At 57.8% G+C, this 19418-nt stretch overlaps 2 protein-coding genes across 8 annotated transcripts in view; one reads left to right on the top strand and one right to left on the bottom strand.

Annotated features, from left to right (window-relative positions):
- Nucleotides 1-4450, top strand: part of IRF3 (interferon regulatory factor 3) — a 12073-nt gene extending 7623 nt beyond the window's left edge. The window contains exons 7-9 of one of the 5 annotated variants that reach the window (XR_003092508.1): nucleotides 198-569; nucleotides 2992-3132; nucleotides 3372-3510. Coding sequence is in view for 4 of the 5 variants with exons in the window: in XM_025196123.1 (XP_025051908.1) it covers nucleotides 198-569; nucleotides 3014-3132; nucleotides 3372-3536 (656 nt within the window). In the remaining variant the exon portion in view is untranslated. Of the gene's footprint in view, nucleotides 1-197; nucleotides 570-2991; nucleotides 3133-3371 lie in introns of all 5 variants that reach the window. The other 4 variants (XM_025196120.1, XM_025196123.1, XM_006014903.3 and 1 more) reach the window with 4 other exon arrangements.
- Nucleotides 4451-4586: 136 nt separating this feature from the next.
- SCAF1 (SR-related CTD associated factor 1) overlaps nucleotides 4587-19418 on the bottom strand; it is a 16473-nt gene continuing 1641 nt past the window's right edge. Inside the window, exons 2-12 of one of the 3 annotated variants that reach the window (XM_006015039.3) lie at nucleotides 19008-19094; nucleotides 18332-18493; nucleotides 18065-18131; nucleotides 17770-17864; nucleotides 16899-17038; nucleotides 16342-16454; nucleotides 12963-16109; nucleotides 12450-12532; nucleotides 11709-11993; nucleotides 5816-5944; nucleotides 4587-5363 (exon numbers count right to left, since the gene is read on the bottom strand). In XM_006015039.3, coding sequence (XP_006015101.3) covers nucleotides 5187-5363; nucleotides 5816-5944; nucleotides 11709-11993; nucleotides 12450-12532; nucleotides 12963-16109; nucleotides 16342-16454; nucleotides 16899-17038; nucleotides 17770-17864; nucleotides 18065-18131; nucleotides 18332-18493; nucleotides 19008-19094 — 4485 coding nt within the window. In that variant the 3' untranslated portion in view covers nucleotides 4587-5186. Of the gene's footprint in view, nucleotides 5364-5815; nucleotides 5945-11708; nucleotides 11994-12449; nucleotides 12533-12962; nucleotides 16110-16341; nucleotides 16494-16898; nucleotides 17039-17769; nucleotides 17865-18064; nucleotides 18132-18331; nucleotides 18494-19007; nucleotides 19095-19418 lie in introns of those variants that run through there. The other 2 variants (XM_014516991.2, XM_025196113.1) reach the window with 2 other exon arrangements.

Genomic DNA, 19418 nt, shown 5'->3' with positions numbered 1-19418 from the left:
TAGGGTCAGGGGGGCCTTGGCAGGGGAGTAGTAGGTTTGGGGTGATTAGAGGGGTGAAAGGGACCCTTCAAGGGGTTAGTGCCTCTGGGTGGGCCTGGGGGAGGTAGTGTGTTGGGGTGGGCAAGGCCAGGGGCAATTAGTGAGGTGGGGGAGTCCATGGGCATGCCCCCCCCCCTCACCTCCTCTACCCCTTGCAGTAACAGATTTTGATGTGAACGTGTACTATCGGGGCCACCGGGTTCTGCATACGCTGGTGTCCAGTTCCCAGGGGCTGCGTCTGGTGTTCCCCCAGTCCAGCCCCAGCCCTGCCCCAGAGCTGACGGATGTGGTGCTGCCTGACCCGGAGTCCCTACCCGACAGGGTGCAGGCCAACTACACAGGGCGCTTGCTCCGGGGGCTGGGCCCTGGCGTGGTGCTGCGGGCCAAGGGGCGTATCCTGGGGGGCTGCCGGCTGGGGCGCTGCCATGCCTTCTGGGGGCTCACAGCAACGCCTGCACCTGGAGCGCTTGGTGGGGAGATCCCCAAGGAGAGCTTCACGCCACTCTACAGCCTACCCGAGTTCATCCAAGGTACGGTGGGGATGTGGGGCCCCAAGGAGGGTGCTGAGAGGGAATAGACCCCAGGCCAGAGGGGGGGTGGCACTGCGTGGCTGACATTGAAGTGGGCTGGGGCTGCAGACACCGGGGTGGGGTGACCATCCAGAACCACCTGGGGCATCAAGCATATAGCCCATGGGCTGTGTGCAGCCCAGAGACCTGTGCATACCCAGATTGGGGTCTAGGGGCCTGGCCCCACCCCCTCTGACCTCTTGTGGTGCACTGGGCTTGCTCCACAGGAGCCTCTTCTGCACCCATACATGGAGATTGATCTCCAGGGACCTGGTACTGTCCCTGTGTATTGGGATTGGTCCCTGGGGTCCTGGCATCATTCCCTCTACCTCCTGCCCCCACACACCAGGATTGGTCCTGGGGTCCTGGTACCACCCAATTCTCCCATGAGCCAGGATTGGCTCCCAGGGGCCTGGCACTGCCCCTCCTGCCCCTGGGTGGCTGGATTGGTTGTGGGGAGGGGCCTGGCACCAACCACCCCCTTCAATGAGCATTGGGTCCCCTTGGACCTAGCACCATCCCATGCATGCTGGAATTGGGTCTTGGGCCTGGCACATGTCCCCTTCTGGCCCCCTGCACTAGGATGGGGGTCCCTGGGGCCTGCTGCTACCCCCCCAATCACTTCCTGATACTGTTTCCCTGGCCCTGTGCCACAACTGTTGCCCTGGATCCACTGGCAACAGTTGAAGATCAGCAGGAGGAAATTCAACAAGGACCAGTGCCCAGTGCTGCACTTGGGATGGAATAGTAACATACACAGATGCAGGCTGGGGACACTGCAGAGAAGGACCAGGCACTGATAGTGAACCATAAGCTGAATAAGAGCCATCAGTGTGTTCTTATTGTAAAGAAAAGCCAAAGGAGGGTCACTTGCACATCAAGGGAAGAGGGAAGCAAGTTTTCCACTCTGTTTTGCACCCAGGAGGCCTCCCTTGGAGCATAGCGCCCAACTCTGAGCCCTGTGTTTCAAGAAAGATGTGAGCAGTTTGGAAAGAATCCAGTGCAGCAAACGATGGGGGGCCTAAGAGGCAGGACTGATGGGGAAAGGCTGAAAGAACTGGGGTTGTTTAGTCAGGAGAAGAGAAGGCTGGTGGAGGTTTGATCACAGTCTTCAAATACCTAAAGGACAATGACAGAGAGGATGGAGATGGGCTTTTCGCTGCAGCTGCAGGGGACAGGACTAGGAGCAATGGCCTCAAGCTGCAGCAGGGAGGATTCAGGTTGAGGAGTTACTTTCTGACTCAGGGTGGTCAAGCATTAGGACAGGCTGCTTAGAGAGGTTGTGGCATCTCCATCCTTGGAAGCTCTCAATAGCAGGTTGGAGAGACACTTGGCTGGGATGGTTTAGTCCAGTGTGATCCTGCCTTGAGCATCCAAAATGATCAGGGGCCTGGAGCAGCTGTCATACCAGGAGAGACTAATGAAGGAACCCTTCATTCTGGAAAGGAGAAGGCTAGGGAGTCTGGGGTGTACAATAGATGTCTATAAAAATCACAAAGGGCATGGGCCCAGTGCACAGGGAACTGTTGTTCACTAAGTCCCAGAGCACTATGACTGAAGGGCAACCTAGTAGGTGATAGTTTTAGAACTAAGAGAAAGTACTTTTTTTTTCTGCAATGCATTGTTAACTTGTGGAATTTGTTGCTGCAGGAGGCGGTGAAGACAGAGCAGTGCCAGGATTAAAAGGGAGTGGATAATTGAAGTGTGGAACTTGATGCCACCAGAGGCTGTGGACACTGATAGTTTAGCCAGTCAAGAAGGGATTGGACACTTTCTTGGAGGAAAGAGACATCCATAACTATTGAGTGTGGGAGGGAGGGGCATGGCCTCTGAATCAGACCTTCCTGAATCTTAAATGCTGGAGGTTGCAAGTGAAAGGGGGGGGGGGGGGGGGGGGGGGGTGGGGGCACAATTACCCTGCTCATACCCAGTTCACTCCTTTTCATCATTTGCTTTCTACCTCTGTGTGACAGGGGACTGAGCAAGGTGGACCTATGAGCTGACCCAGCTCTTACTAATTCATGGATGAGATCTCTTCTTAGCTGTTGAACTGAATGGCTGGAGGTGCTTCCTCTGGCACCTCTAAGCCAATAAATAGTGGAAGCCAGGGAGGGTACTGAATAGGGACCACTCGAGCTGTACAATTTGATGCCCTGTCTAGCACCCAATTCTGCCACTGTTGGAGACAAGACCCCATATGGCTCTGCTGATATTCTTATGAGCAGGGAGCTGGGCTAGATGTGATCTCATGAAGTCCCTTCCAGCCCTACAATCTCATGAATGGGGGGTGCTGGAAAGTGGCCTTAGTGCTTCTCTCCCTGGGATCCAGCAGGGAGAGAGCGGGGCAGGGAGGTGGGTGCCAGTGGCCACCTCCCCTCTCCAGTGGTTGCCTCATCCCCCCTCAGATCTGATTGGGTTCATGGAGGGCCAGCGCAGGTCCCCTGACTATGAGCTGTGGCTGTGCCTGGGGGAAAAGTGGCCAGACACCGAGCGGCCCTGGAACCGGAAACTCATCATGGTGCAGGTAGGGATCCCTAACCTCCTGCAGCTGAGTCTGGTGGGGAACAGTGAGCGTCTCCATCACCCTGTTCCCAATGACCCTGAAAGTCAGCATGGAGACAGGGACCCCAAATGCCTTCTCCCCACCCTGCCTGGACCCTGCAGATGAGCATGGGGGTGGGGAGGGAACCAAGACACCTCCCAAGCCTATCAGCTGGGCCCTGGGAGCCTGACCCAGCCCTGCCCTTCCCTACCTTGTTGCAGGTGGTGTTGGTGGCCCTGCAGAAGTTGCATGAGCTGAGCCAGGCAGGTGGTGCCTCATCTCTGCGCAGCTCGGAGCTGAACCTGCACATCTCAGACTCACTGGGTGACGGGGGGCTGCTGGGGGCCCTGCGCAGCTGGGAGGAGCTCATGGATACCCAGCCCTGAGCCAGCCCCCACCCCTGCCTTGATGGATAGATGGGCTCCAGCCCCCCCCACATGGATGGGCAGACAGACAAGCCCTAGCCCTGAGTTTGGACATACTGATGCATAAGACAACCACCATCTTCCACCCTTCCCCCAGCCTGGACAGACAGATAGCTCTCACCCCCACCTGGACAGACAGCCAGCCCCCACTCTGGACAGACAGCTCCCACCTCCTGCCTGGATAGACAGCTGCATGAACAACCACCATCTCCTGCCTGGATGTACAGACAGCCAGACCACTGCTTCCCAACTTTCAGGAGCTAGACTGATGCAGCTATACCCCACTGCCCCCACTACCAGAGCTGGACAGACTCAGGGACCAAGATCACCTTGTCTTACAGGTGGATGGACACAGGCCACCAACTTCCCCCCCATGCTGGACAAAGCCCAGGACATCCCCCAAACCCTGCCTTTTGTCTGAGAAAGCCATGGGCCTCTTGCCATGGCTGGATGTACACACAGACAGATATACAAGGCCAGAAGATCCAACAACCCCTCCTTCCCCTGACCACACTGAAATGGGGTGAGATTCCCGCAGGATCCTGAGAAGCAAGCCCAGTCCACGGCGGGAGGGGACACAAAGACCCTCTCCCCATGGGTGAGGCACAGCCAGACTGCAGACAAAGAATAAAGAGATGAAGCTGTTCTGTTGCATGTTCCTCCTCCGAGCCTCAAATAAAAAGCCAGGAGTCCTGGCTCCCCCCTATTCATCTAACCCACCAGGCCCCCATTCCCCTGCCAAAGCTGGGAAAGGACCCAGGAGTCCTGGCTCCCTGAACTACACTCATCTCTCCATCTGTAGATTAAATGGAAGACTCTAAAGATCAGCACAGATGGATGCTGTTCCCTGGGAAGCATCTGAGGGACAGCACAGCTCCCTACTGGGTACACCCCAGCTGTGACTGGGGAAGAGGTCCCCCTGGCTGGGCATGGAAGGCCAAAAAACAACCTCCCTGACCCACCACCTAAGGCTGGGGAAAGCCCTGCCAATAAGCAGAGACAGAGCCCAAGACAAGTGGCTAACAGTTTATGAGGAGACAGACGGGGGCTGGAAAGGGGGAGGGTTATACAGAAATGGGGGTGTTACCAGCTGCTGGTGGGGTGCAGAGAAGGGCTCATCCCTGCCCCCTACTTTGAGCACAGTCCTGGGGGAGGTGGTGAGGGAATGGACAGCTCCCTCCCCCACACACACTTCCCCCCTCATCCCCCGCCTTGGGAAGGGAAGCTTCAAATAAAACCATGCTAAAATGAATAAAACATGAAGGGGAGGGGCCTACCCCCCTCCCTGGAAATCAGCCCTCCCCACAACTCAGGGGCAAGGGGCTGAGGGGGTCCCCCAAAGCCAGGGCACCTCTCCCCCTCCATCCTGCCCAGACGTATTTACAGAGTAAAATTATTCTTGCTCCAAACCTTTTTGTGGGGGGAGACTAAGAGCCGCCCAACACCAGGGGAGACCCAAAAACTAGGTGGAGACCCCCGCTCAGAGTCCCAGAGAACGGGGCAGGAATCTCAGCCCCCACTCCCCTTACCGATATATCCAGGCTGAGGGGGGATGGGGAGGGTCCTGTGGTTGCATAAGGGGCGCTGAAGTGGCAGGAGCCAGGCGCAGGCTCAGAGGGGGGGCATGGGCAGGGGGACCTTGTCCAGTGCCCCGAGGTCCTTGGGGCCCCCTGGCTCATCCTCCATGCGCCGCCCGTGTTTCCGGAAGTATTTGTAGCGCTGCACATAAGCCTTCACCAGGTTGTTCACCTTCACTGGGTTGATCTCGCCGCTGCGGCTGTGGCAGATCTGGAGCGGGGGGTGGTGAATGGGGAGGAGATGGGGATACCTCACCCCAACTCGCATCCCTCTATATGCCCTACCAGCCCTGCTGATGTGTGTCCCCCACTCCCAAGCTGCCAACCCTATACCCAAGTCTTCGGTTCCCACCAGCCCTCCTGGTCCCCCCCACTCCTGACCCTCAGCCCCCTGTCCTGCAGTGCTCCCCTCAACCCTCTAAGCCCAGCCCCTCCCTCCTGACCCATAGGCCCCTGAACCCCTAGCCCTGCCATGCCCCTCCATCCCAACCTGCAGCCCCCTGCCCCCTTGAGCCCTGGTGGTGCCCCTCACTCCCAACCCACAACCGCCTGTCTCCCCAGCTCTGTCAGTGCCCCTCACTTTCAATCCGCAACTCCCTGCTGTCTCCAGCCTTGCTGGTGCCCCTTACTCCTGACCCACAGCCTCTTGCTCCCCAGCCCTACCTTGTGCACGGCCTTGCGCAGGATGTCCTTGTACTCGTCCTTGGTGATTTCCTTCTTCTGGTAGTAGGGTTTGATGGCCAGCTTCACCTCTTCCACGGCTCTCTCCTGTGTGTGCAGCTTCTTCAGATACTGGGGAGCAAGGCAAGGGAGACAGCGGTCAGCTTGCTGGGGGGGGGGTGTGGGTGACTCCTCCCCACTGCCCAGACTTGGGCCCTCCATCTCAGGAGAGACAGCCTTGACCCTATGCCATGGGGATGCAGTTCTGAGACCCAAGGCCCCACTGGGACCAAATGCTAGGGTGTCTGGATGCTCCCAGACACACACCATGGTATTGTGCAAGTCCATTGGTATCCCCCACCCCCTTTGCTGAAGGGGTGTGCCCAGGTGATTAATTTGCCTAGAAATCAGGATTTCTCCCATAAAATAACTGAGAAACCAAAGGGTTTATAAAGAGGAAGAACAAATCATAGAATCATAGAGATGTCGGCTGGAAGGGACCTTGAGGTTGCATCCCCTACAAATCCATCGACTAACCTCTTAGCAAAACTACTATCAATCCTGACACAACACAAGACATTGCACCCGAACCTGCCACAAGTGAAGCAGGAGGACCAAGGCAGTCAACATCCTGCTGCTGGAAAAGGTTGTCAATATATGCTCAAGAGATCCCAGATAGAAGCCACATCCCCACTACAGAGGAAGGCCCCCACAGTCTGCACCAATCTGACCAGGGGCTAAAATTCTTTCCTGACGCCAACAAGGGTGATCAGTCTGACCCTGAGCAGGGGGGCAAGACCCGCTAGCCAGGAACCTCCAGCGTCAAGTCCCAGCATACAGAGAGAGAGAGAACTACCAGCAGGCCCTCAGCTTCCACGATGCCCTCTACACCTACAGGAGGGTGGCGGGATTGTTGATGAGCCCCAAAGCTGGTGCTGCTTCCCACAAAATCCCCACCAAGTCTAATAACACTCCCCACAATGAGGTCCCCCACTGTGGTTACTCTCAACAAGTGTGGATGCAGGAGTTTCCACAGGTGCCAGGTGCTCTCCTTCCTCTGGGAGTGGGGGTACTCTGTGATTTTCCTTTTGGAGACCCACACAACTCTGGCTGCTGAAGTCAACTGGCAGCTGGAAGGGGGAGACAGGGTCTACTTCAGCCACCTCATGGGGACATCCTGTGGGGTGGGCCACCCTATTCTCTCCGAGCTTGCAGCCAGAAGTCCTTCCTGCCTTTGAGGTAGTGCCAGGCCACCTGCTTCATTTCTGGGTCTGAGTACAGGGGTTCATTTTCAACCTGGTAAACATCTATGTCTCTGTGCATGACTCAGAGATGGCCCATTTATATCAGCAGGCGGCTGCCTGCCTTGGGACCCCAAGCCCTCACAAGCATCTGGTCCTGGGTGGTGACTTTAATGTCACCCTTGAGGCACAGGACTGCACTGGCAGGACCACCATGGGTGTCCTCAGGGAGGTCATCACTGACCACTCCCTAGTGGATGTTTGGTGTGCCTAGCACACCACTCCTGGTTGGACCGAATCTACATGTCTGAACCAACCATCCAAGTCCACGCCTCCAGCACCAGGCCGGCCCCCATTTAGTTTGTTTGGGTCATGCTGCAGCCCAAGCATCTGGGGCTGGCCTACTGGCACTTCAACAACAGCCTGCTGGAGGTCGTGGGCTCTGTGGCTGCCTTCTGGGAGTTTTGGCTGGTCCACTGCAAGAAGTAGCAGACCTTTCCCTTGGCTCAGAGATGGTGGGACATGGGAAAGGTGTGCAGTGGGCAGTACTGTCACTGCTACACTCGGGCACATATGACAGTGGGAGGTGGCTAGAGAGCAGCTTGAGAGGGAAGTGCTGGAGCTGGAGAGGTGCCCAGGTGCTGACACACACGGTACTGGGAAAAGCAGGAAGAACTTTGAGCTCTGAACTGCCATGTCTGCATCACATTCATCCACTTATGCATCAAGCTTCTCCATGAGATGGACCGTAGCTCCTGCTTCTTCTACACCCTGAAGAGGAGGGGTGCCAAAAAGTATATCACTTGCCTTCTGGAGGAAGATGGCACCTTTCTCACAGATCCTAGTGAGCTGCAAAAAAAGGGCAAGGGCTTTCTACACAACATTCTTTTCACCGAATCCGACTGATGCCAATGCCAATGCCTGCCAGGTCCTGTGGGGTCAGCTTGAGTGACTGGGACTGGCTAGAGGGTCCTTTCGCCCTGCCTGAGCTTGTAGATGCCCTCTGCCTGATGCCCACCAACAAAGTGCCAGGCACTGACAAGTTGACTGCTGAGTTCTAATGTGCCTTCTGGGACATCCTCAGCCTGAACCTTGCCACGGTTAGGGCTGAGTCTGAGGGGAACAGGGAACTTCCCCTGTCATGCAGGAGGGCTGTCCTGACCCTCCTGCCCAAGAAGGGGGACCCCTTCAACTTGAGGAACTGGCATCCAGTCTCACTCCTCTGTATGGACTATAAGGTCATAGTGATAACCCATTTTTGCTGTGTTGGAGGTCCTTGCAGCAGGACATGATTCACCTCGACCAGATGTACATGGTTCAAGGAGGGTCCATCTTCAATAACCTATACCTGATGTGGGACCTCCTCAAGCTTACTCACAGGGACAGCCTTTCATTCGCCCTCATGTTCCTTGATCAGAAGCCGGTATCTGACACAGTGGATCACAGGTACCTCACAGGCAAGCTGAGGACATCTGGCTTCAGTCCCCGCTTCCTGCGGTTTCTCCAGGTGCTGTATGCCTCCTCCAGAGTGCATGATCAAGTTCAACTAGATGTTGACAGAGTTCATCCTATTCAGGCAGGGAGTGTGTCAAGGTTGTCTGCTTTCAGGCCAGCTCTACATCATCGCTCCTGCACAAGTGGGTGGCGGGGCTGGTGCTTGAGGAGCTGCCCATGAGTGTGGTCCTGCCAGCATATGCTGATGACATGCTCCTCACCATCAAGGACCTGGGCAACCTGGCACAAGTGGAGACCTACCAGTCCATCTACTTGGTGGCCTCCTCTGTCCAAGTCAACTAGGTCAAGAACTCTGGCTTAACACGAGTGCCTCTGGCTCACTCCCTCCTGCACTCCAAAACACCCAATGGAGTGCAGGCTCGCTCTTATAATTGGGGGTTTACTTGTACCCCAGTTGCCCCTTCCTGCCAGAGAACTGGCACCAGCTGGAGGTCATGGTGTCTGAGTAGCTGTGGCATGGGTAGGCCTGCTGCAGTGCCTCTCCCTTTGTGGAAGGGTGCTAGTCATCAACCAGCTGGTCATGTCCATGCTCTGGCACTGCTTCAACACCCTGGCCATGCCATCAGAACTCCTGGCCAGTGTCCAGAGATAGGTGCTGGGGTTCTTCTGGTTGGGACAGCACTGGGTCTCTGCAGGTGTCCTGAGCCTCCCCTTGTAGGATGGTGGGCAGGGCCTGGTTTGTTTCTGCAGCCAGGTCCACACCTTCCACCTTCAGGCCCTGCAAAGGCTTGTGTACAGTGCTGGTAGCCAGGTGATGTAATGCCTGATCAACTGCAGTTTCCTCCGCTGCCTCTGAGGGTTCCAATATGACCAGCAGCTCTTCTACTTGTGACGGCTCCCCAAGCAAGACCTAGAAGAGCTGCCAGATTTCTACCAGGACCTCCTCAGGACCTGAAGGCTGGTCTCCACCTCCAGATCCCCAGACACAGTTGCCCAGGGTGCTGAACTCCTCGCTGAGCACCTGCTGAAAACCCAGCTGGTGGCACCAGTGAGAGGTGCCCTGGGTGCACTGGAGGGTGGTCCTGGCCAACTTTACTTTTATCAGAGACCTCCTGGACTATGCCAAGGAGAGGTGGGCCTTGCATAGAGCTTCCCATGCTGCACACTCCCTGCTGCTTACTCCAGCAGATAAAGGCTGACCTGCTGCCCACTGCCCTCGCCTACATTGACCAAGTCCTGCATGAGGGCAGTCCTCACCCCCAAGATCCCTCACAGCCCTCCAAAGCTAGTTCTGGGGCTGCTGCCACCATCTTAGCAGGCTGGGGGATACCAAACCAGTCTGCCTCTAAAATGTCCACTGCTACTAGCTCTATACGCTCATGCCCCATGCAATCCATCATCCCATCCTCATGTCCTGCCCTGATAACAAGTGGCAGGGATGAGGGTCCCTGGTTGGGCAAATCTGTATAGCACTCTGATCCCATGAGCCATTGGAGACCTTAGCTGGCAGCTCCTCCATGAAGCCATCACCATGGGCATGTATCTGGTATGCTTTATGGACACCCCCCAACACCTGCTCCTTTGGCCAACAGAACGAGACCCTGGTGCATGCCTACCTCAAATGCACCAGGTTGCAGTCCCTCTTCCACGTCCTCCAGAACCTCCTGCTCAGGTTCTGGTCCACTTCTCCCCGCACCATTTTTGTTTTCCACTCCCTATCCATGACTCCATCAAGCCCTGGACCTCCTGGTCAACAACCTCCTGGCTCTGGCCAAGCTGCCCATCTACCAGACCAGAAAGGAGGCTCTGGCTGGGGAGAACCTGAGTGAGTGTGGGGCTGTCCCCTCCTATCACTCCTCCACTCACGTCTCCAGGCAGTTTTACTGGTGGGTGTCCACAGGCTCCCTCACCTAATTAAGGGGGCAGAAGGCGCTAGCTGGTGTGCTCTGCTCAGTCTCCTCTTCCAAATCCCTTATTATCAGGGATCCTGGTTTTCTCTGATTAAAAAAAATCCCCAATCTTCAGTTTAAAAAAAGTAACTCCAAATCCACATTTTTCCATGACTAAAATGAAACACGACTATATATATATATATATACACACATACATACACACACACACCCCTACACACACACACACACACAAAGTTTCATTTAAATCACAGAAAAATGTGGATTTGGGGTTATTTTTTTAAACCAAAATTGGGGATTTTTTTTAAATCAGAGAAAACCAGGATCCCTGTTTATTATTAACCTATGCCCTCACACTTCCATTCTTGTCCTTTTCATTTGTCCCTAAAAATCAGATGCTGTATCCCCAGTGGCCTCCCTTTTTAAAGGTGGCTTATAGTATTTTGTGATGGGCCTAAGACTATGGCACATCAAATAGGCCTGTCACACAGGGGCAGAGACTGAATATTGAAAGAGAGAGTGAACTGGGTACAACCAGAGTTTTTCCCCACTGTTCCTTTCTCACTTGCTGCCTTCAGTATTTAAGGTCTAGGAAGTGCTGATTCAGAGGCCCCGCCCATGCTCAATAGCTACTGATGCCCCCTTTCTCCAAGAATCTGTCCAATCCCTGTTCTTTGGTCCAATCTCAAATCGCTCAAACCAAACCCATCTCCTCAGCTCTGGTACTGCCTTTTCTGCTGTGCCCAGATCTGCAAACACACATGCACACACATACTGCTCTCTTCTCCCCATGCCAGGTACTGCTGACACACCCACTCCCACTTACATCCCCTAGAGTCACTTATGTGCTGGTACCTTCAGTGCCCCTACCCCTCCAATCACCTACATATCAGTATCTCTCAGCCCTCAAGCCCCTACACCCTCATCTAATGTGCCAGCATACCCTGGTCACCTATATGCCAGCCTCTGTCAACCCCCTAGCTCTAAGCCCCATGCCCCGCACTGTACTAGGACTCTCCTCCAGCTCCTCCATTGTCTTGTGCTTAAGCCACCAGTGCTTGGGCACTACTCCACTGGTTTCCCAGTAGCCCTGTGCCTGGGCACAGCCATCCCATACCTCCCTCCATATGCTGGCATTGGCCCTTATGGCTTCCCAAACCACTCCATACTCTCCACCATGCCCCCAGCTTCCTCATGCCCTCTGTGCTGGGCACAGCCTCCCCCAATTAGCTCCCTCTCCTCTGCCAGACACAGGCCTACCCCCTACCCTAAGGCCTGGAGCCCCCTTACCTTATCAGTGTCTCCACGCCCGTCGGAGCTGGTGCTGCCATCCCGCTTGCCCAGCTCGGCACTGGAGGGACCACTGAAGAGGGGCCCAGTGCTGGCTCCAGCTGAGGCCTGCCCCACAGTGCCTGGGAGTCCAGTGGGGGTCGAGGGGGCTGAATTGCAGCCCACCAGGGGCAGGGAGCTGTGCAGCAGGTAGGGGGCAGGTGCATGTGGGGCAGGTGGATGGACTGGGGGCACCTGCACCTGGGCACTTCCCAGGGAGCTCGAGGGCTTGGCATGGCTCAGGATCTGTAAGGGGGAGAACGGGGTTATGAGATCTGCTGAGGGACTCTCGGGGGGGGAGCCCGGGGGGGGGGGGGGGGGGGGCGGCGGCTGCCTCTGGGGCAGGGACCACTATGGGCAAGATATATACAGTCCTCTGCCTGGTACTGAGATGCAGCCACCTCTGGGGTGGGGAGGGCTAGGCTAGATTATACAGGGAACCAGAGAGTCAGATTTAGGACAGGAAGTGCGGGTGGAGATCCCCTGAGTAACAGCACAGGAGTGCCAAAGGGGCCAGAACATACTCCCTCCCAGACAGAAATGAGGCCCAGACACCTGGGTCCATGTCATGGAAAACAAAAAGGACAGTGCAGAGCCCCTTACAACCAAACTGGGGAAACTGGGGTCTGCATAGGGGAAATACCTATTCCCCACAAGTCCTTGTAGCATAGTACCCCCCTCCCCATCCGCGATACCCCCTACCTGATTGGTGGCCTGGATGAGCTCCTGGGCCTTGGCACGGCTCGCCAGGTTGGCCTCCTCCATCTTGAAGAGCAGGGCGGTCACTGGACAAGAGGGAAGGAAGGGTTGATGTCATGTCCAGCAGCCCCAGCCACAAATGGGATACCCAGAACTGAGGACAAGGGTCATGAGCAAGCAAAAACACACAGGGTCTGCACCCATTCATACTCCCTCTGCCAGGGCTGCAAACCCCCCACTTTGCCTTTGGACACTGTTAAGTCTCCCCACCAGCACCAGCACTTTTCCTGGTAACCCCATGGCCCTGCAGTCATCTACATGCCCCCACCTGCTGCAGCCACCTACGTCAGCATCCCTCAACCCCCTGGTCTCTGGGCCCATAGGCTCCTGGCACCAGCCCCCTCAGATCATTTAATGTGCCAACATCTTCCAGGGCCCCCAGGCTCAGCACCCCCTAAGTACCAGCAGCCCCAACCTCCTAGTGCAGGGTCCCCCTGCCCCCCACCAGTCACCTACGTGCCAGCACGCCACTGGTGGCACAGTCCACACCACCCTGCAAGTTCCAGGCAACAGGGGCAGGCGCAGGAGGCAGGGCACGCCCAGGCTCCTCTTTGGGCTCTGTGCGGCTGTCAGCTTCAGGCTCCCCTGGTGCAGGTGCCCTCTGGGCCTCGCCCACCACAACGGCTGCAGCCGCCCCCTCCTCAGGCAGGAAGGAGACATCGGGCGTCTTGCAGCTGCTGTCCACTGTCTGAGAGTCGGGCGTGAGTTCCTGCTCGGTAGAGGCAGGTGGAGGCTTGCTGGGTGGTGGGCTAGGTGGCTTGCCTGTGGCGCCCGACTTCTCTGAGCCCGACCAGGCTGGCTCCTCCTTGGCCTGGAGAAGGGGGCTGCCCGCACCCTGGCTGCAGCTGTCCGCCTTGGACTTCTTGAGGGAGCTCTTGGGTTTCACCTTCTTCTTCTTCTTGGCCTCTGAGGCCCCCTTGGTCTTCCCACCTGCTGCCCTCAGCTTCTTCAGCCCTGTCTTGGCCTTTAGCCCCTTGGCCTTCTTGACCTTGGTGCCGGGTTCCTTGGCATCAGCTGACTCCGCCTTGACGGTGCCACCCTTGGCGTCCACCACCACTACCTTCTCCTCGGGCTTCAGGAAAGGTGAGCGGCTCTCCTTGTCCCGGCTGAACTTGACGCCGATGGAGCCCACCTCCTTAACAGAAGCCGTGGTGCTACTCACGCCCTCCCGGATCAGAACAGCCACTTTGGACTGGAGCTTGACCTTGCGGGCTGAGCCACCCTTACTGCTCTCCTTGTGGCTGGCTTTGGGCTTCCTGGCCCCTTTGTCCCGCTCCCCTCGTAGTTTCTCCTTCTCCACCTTGGGGGGCTCCAGTACTGCCCGGCCTGGTCCTTCTTTGAACTTCTTCTTGTACTTGTCACGGGCACCGGGACGCTCCTCCATGTACCCCCTCTTCCGCTCCTTCTCTTTGGGGGCCTTGCTCTTGGGTTCCTCCTCTGGCCGGTCTTTGCGGGCCACTGGGCCTCCATCTCCCTTGGAGCTCGTGTGCCGAGGCCCCTCAGGGGGCTCGCGATCTGAAAAGCAGCCTTCAAAGCTCAGCCCTTCCGAGTCATAGAGAACCTCACGCTTGGCTGGCTCAGGTGTCCCCTCTTGGCGGTTGACTGTGATGGTCCTCTTGATGGTGAAGAGGTCGGTGTCATTGAGGTCCTGAATGGACGGGGGCACCACAGTGCGTGTATCTCGCCTCCGCTCCACCAAGACCTTCTCTGCCTTGGGCTCCTCCAGCAGGTGGACCTCCCTCTCTTTGTCCCGTGAGGTCCGGTGGGACGGCCTCTTCTCCCGTGAATGTGACCGCTGCTTCTTCTTCTTCTTGCCACTGCTGTCAGATGCCCGATGTTTGTCTTTGTGCCGGGCCCGGTGCCCACTGCTTCCAGAGCGTGACCTGCGGCCCCGGCGCTTCTCCCGTGACTTGGACCTCCGGCTGCTCTTTCGCCGATCTGAGCCGACGGCTGACAGGCTGGTGCTGATGGAGGGTGACCAGGAACGGGAGCGCCGGCGGGAGCGGGAGCGAGAGCCCCGGTGGCGGGAGCGGGAGCGGCGCCGCTCCTTGGACTTGGAGCGTGACTTGGATTTCTTCTTGGCAGGCCAGGGGGCCGAGCGTGGCTCCTTGGCCTTGGCTGCCTTGCGCTCCCGGGACCTTTTGGCCTTTTTGTGGGAGCCGGAGCTGGAGCCTGAGTGGGACTTGGAGTCAGGATGCTTGGGGGAGTCACGGTGGTAGCGCTCACGCCGCTGGGTTAGGATCTTGCGCCTTAAGTCAGCACCCTTCCAGCGGGGATCAGGTTGGCTCTCCCCAAAGTCCACCTGCAGGGCCCCCTCACCATCTGAGTCAGCATGCAGCGACAGGAAGTCGTCACCCTCCGGCACCCGCAGGGGGCGCTGCTCTGCCGGTCGGCATCGGTTGCGGAAGAGGCGGATGGGGCTGTAGCGTTCATCCTCAGGCTGCACGATCTCACCTTCCTCTATCTCCGAATCGCCCTCGGTGCCACCCCACTCCAGCGAGGTGCGCCGCCCACCCCGATGCCGCCCACCCTTGGGGGCCTTCTCCCCACTGGCCGCCCGAGCTGGTGCCTTGGGGTTCCCGGCTGTCACCACCTCCAGCGAGACTTTGCCTTCCAGCTTGGGGTTGGCCTCAGCCTCCGACCGGCTCTTGGTGGCCAGGTCCACCACAAAGACACGGCGCCGTGGCTCAGGGGGTGGCTCGGGGGCCGTGTCCGACTGCTCAGACCCATTCTCCTCCTCAGGCAGGGTTGAGTCAGCGCCAGGGGGCTGCTCCTTCTCCTCTGAGGGCTCAGCAGGGGCCTTGTCGGGGCGTGCCCCCCTACTGCCTGTCTCACTGGGCTCTGCATCCTCCTGGCCTTTGTCAGAGCCAGGGAAGTCTTGGCTGAGGCTGTTCTCATCATAGATGCCTGCCAGGGTCTCTGAGATGCGGCTGATGCTGTGGGACATGTCAGGCTGGGCAGAGGTCTCCTCCTCCTCTTCCTCCTCCTCCTCCTCCTCCTCGTCGGGGGATGGGCTGCTGCGGGAGGAGCTGGGATTGGAGCCTGTGGGATCGAAGGGGTCGTATTTTTGGTCCTGCCGCTCCTCCACCTCCTTACCGGGGGAGTCCCCGTAGGCAAAGTCCCCGCCTGGGTTGTCCTCATCAGTGGGGTGAAAGGGGTCATAAATATCCAGGTCTGGAGAGCGAAGCGGGCAAGGGTGGCTGCCCCCACCACTGGGGGGTGCTGCCTGCTGGGAGGAAGAGGATGAGGACGATGAAGAGCATGAGGAAGAGGAGGAACTCGAGTCGGCTTTCTCCAAGGTATTGGCAGGGGGTGGCTGGGAGCGCTGGGCCTCTGTATCCCTGCCTGCTGGGGCCTGAGGTCTCTGCTGCCCGGTGGAGACACCTGCGCCGGTGCCCAGGGTCACACCGCAGGGACCAATGGGGTGCTGAGTCCTGCCCACGTCGGGGGATGGGGCCGCCTGGAAGGCCACGCCCCAGTGAGTCCTGTGCAGTGACTTAAGGTCCAAGGGGAGGGGGATGGAGCAGTCCGAGGGCAAGGCTGGGGCAGCTGGGGGGGTCCTGGCTCCCATCCAGTGCGGTGCCGTGGATCCCAAGAGGCAGGCTACAGAAAGAGTGAAGAGCGAGGTGTCAGGGGACATGTGGGACCCCACCTACCCATCACCCAACCCTGTGGGGAGGAATATCTCAGCACTAAAATCCCTTTATCCTTCCCTCCCCCGTCTCATCTGTTGGCTAATGAACCAGCTGATGCCCCATTCCTTGGGGCGGGGTCAGGACCACAGCCCCCCAGATGGGGGCAGGGAGGGGAGAAGGACCCCATACCCTGCACTTACCTGACTTCTGTATTCTCCAGGGTCTCTCTCTCCTGAAGAAACCTGATGCAGACGCCATGCCCCCCACACGTACCTCAGCCACCAGCTCCACCTCCTCCAGCTCCTCGTCCCTGCTGCCAGGAGAAGAGCCCAGTCAGAGCACCAGGCAGCCCCTGACGGAGCAGGGTCAGCATTGGGAATCTCCAGGGTCCCCAGCACCTTCTTGGGACATGCCTGTCAAATTCTTCTTCCTCAGGGGACCCCCAAGAGGCCTCTTCCTGCCCTGCCTAGCATTCTATTGAGTCCCAGCCTTTTCCTGCTCTATTGCAACAGATCCCACACCTCTCCTGGAACAGGAGCAGAATCCAGTAGTCCTAGCTCCCAACCTCGCACTGCTCCAACCCAGTAGACCCCACTCCCTATCCCAGGTCTGGGGAAAACCCATGTGTCCTGGCTCCCAGCTCTCCCAGCTCTAAACCCCTAAACCCCACTCCTCTTCCAGTGCTAGGGTGGAAACCAGGCATCCTGCCCCACTCCCCGAACGGTTGCTGGGAGCAGAGGGTGGGGGTGTTGCTTACTCGATGGCTGGAGTGCCCAGGAACTGCTCAGTGGCTGCCAGGGGCAGGGGTTTCTGCAGGAAGGGGATCCACTTTTGCTTCAGGTAGTCCAGGTCTCTAGCTATGCTGAAGAGCAGGTCAGGGACAGGTACCTCAGGAACCTGGGGGATGCAAGACCAGGCTGAGACAGGGCCAGCCACAGCTTGGTTGGGCCCTTGCAGCCATGTTGGGGAGCAAAGTCCTGCAGCTCCCAGCCCGCAGGAGGCCCTAGCACTCAGCTGGGGAACAGAGCAATAAAAGCTGGAACCCAGAGCTCCTCAGGGTTGCAGTGCATGCTGGGATGAATAGGCCACACATGCAGAATGGAAAGAACTGGGCACGGATCTCCCGTGGCTCTCCCAGGCCTCTGAATGACAGACCAAGGCATATCAAGGCCCCACGGATAGCTCACTCTGGTGAGAGAGAACAGGGGATTCTGGGACAGCTAGTCCTGATGGGAACAGATCCCTACACAGGAAAGCAGGGTATGCTAGGACATATAACCCAAACTCATATGATTCACTGGGAAGGATCAGGGCATGCTGGGATACGTAGTCTCAAGACTCATCCTCCCCTTCACCCTGCATCACACCCCATCCTTATCCCCTTCCTCCTCCCCACATTCACCCCCACCCTCCCCACACTTCTTACATTGCTCCCCTCAATATTCCCCCAGCACTTCCCTCACAACACCCAGCCTCTGTGCAACCCCCTCCTCTCCCATCACCCCCTCATGGCCCTACAGCTACCCCCCACCCCAGACTCCAAGTGAGATGGGATGCTTTATCCCCATAGTGCAACCCCCAGGCTAAGGGGGCAGGGCTACCAAGTGCCTGGAAGCAAGCCCACTCACCGTGGGATCTGTGCTGCCCCCCCTGGTCGTGCTGGGCCCCTCCATTCGGGGGCTCCGGCACTGTTTCTTTCGGCTCAGCCTCTTCCTCTTAAGATCTGCAAGAAAGTTTGGTGTCACCTTGGCACTGGCCTACTCCATGTCCCCTCAGGGCCAACTAATGTTGAGGGGGAGGGTGTAGGCAGGGCTGGATTTAAAGGGCTCTGCTCGCCTCCTACCCAAGGCAGTAGCACAACCAGTCTCCCCCTCCTCTTGATCCTATCCTTTACCAGCCCTGCGGTGAGGTCCCAGAAGATACCTTTCTTACTGGCCCGGTCCTGCCATTTGCCCTGGAAGCTGGAGCTCACCACTTGCTGTATGGCCTTCTGCAGAGAGAGGAAGGCACTTAGATGAAACTAGTGCTGGCAGGTCCTCAAAGGGGACTTTGGCTTTCCCCACAGCACTGCTCAGGAGCAAACCCAGGAGATCAGACCCAAGGAAATGTGAGGGAGCAACGGATGCTTAGATCAGTCAGAACCTCCCCCCAGTTCAGCTCCCAGCAGCCAACAGGCAACAAGGACCTTACCATTATGACCTGGCCAGGGCAGAGGGGACCTGGCTGGCTTAGCTCCCTGTCCGAGGGGGCACTAGCAGGGTGCCCCTGCTCCTCATTGCCCCCGGTTGGGTCCTCTCGTGTGGGGGGAGGGGAATTCTCTTCCTCTTCCATGGCGGCAGTATGGAGTGGAGCCTGCAGAACAGGGAGAAGAGTCAGTGCCAGCACTGGCACACACAAGGTCATCAGTGACCAAACCACTGTGTTCACTCTACCAAGGAGTCCTGGCTCTTAGCACAACCCCTTCCCCCACAGCCTGGCAGCACCCCTACACTCCGCTCCCAGAGTCAGGTGAGAACCCAGGTGTCCTGGCTGTTCCAGTCTTCCAGTGCTGAAGTGATTATCGGGGACAACCAGTCCCTCAGATACACAGGTTACATCTGACAAGTTCCCTGTGAGTGACCCTCTCCCGACTTGCAGCCCCCTGCCAGTGTCCTTCACTCCCAACCCACAGGCCCCTGTCAGCTCAGCCCTGCCACTCCCATATGCCCCCAACCACTGTTGCTCCTGAGGCCCAGCCAGGGCCAGCCAACCCCTGAAAGAGTGCAGCAATTAATCCCTTCCTGTCCCACATCTTTTGCTGTTAGGCCACCAGCCAGGGGCTAGTGAGATAGAGCTGGTGGGGGGCACCAGAGGAGGCAATACCCACCCTCCAGAGCTGTGAGACTCTCAGCAGGCAAGAGGATGGCCATGCAGCAGTTCCCAGGGCCTCTGTGCCCAGCCGGGTCCTGTGAACCTGGTAGGGTGAGGGGGACCCCATGTCTTGGAGAGTGAGCCTGATATCAGCCTCTTTCTGCATGCATCCTCCTTTCTGCATCCCGGCCCAGCCCCCATGCCTGATCTGCTGTCCCTGGCCCCAGTCAGCCCCCCACACTGCACCTCGGACACACTGATCCTGTCCCCCCCGTCTTTCATTGCCCTCCCCAGCCCCCGTTCACTGCCCAATATTCCCCCAGCACCCACAAGGTGTGTGTGACCCCCTCCCCCAGCAACTCCACACTGCCACTCCCTCTACCTCCAACTTACCCCTCCCCTCCACATAACACCCCTCACTGCCCCT

The sequence above is a fragment of the Alligator sinensis genome, unplaced genomic scaffold, assembly GCF_000455745.1.
Source record: "Alligator sinensis unplaced genomic scaffold, ASM45574v1 scaffold647_2, whole genome shotgun sequence".
NCBI lineage: Eukaryota > Metazoa > Chordata > Crocodylia > Alligatoridae > Alligator > Alligator sinensis.
This window is presented reverse-complemented; position numbering and strand designations above follow the sequence as displayed.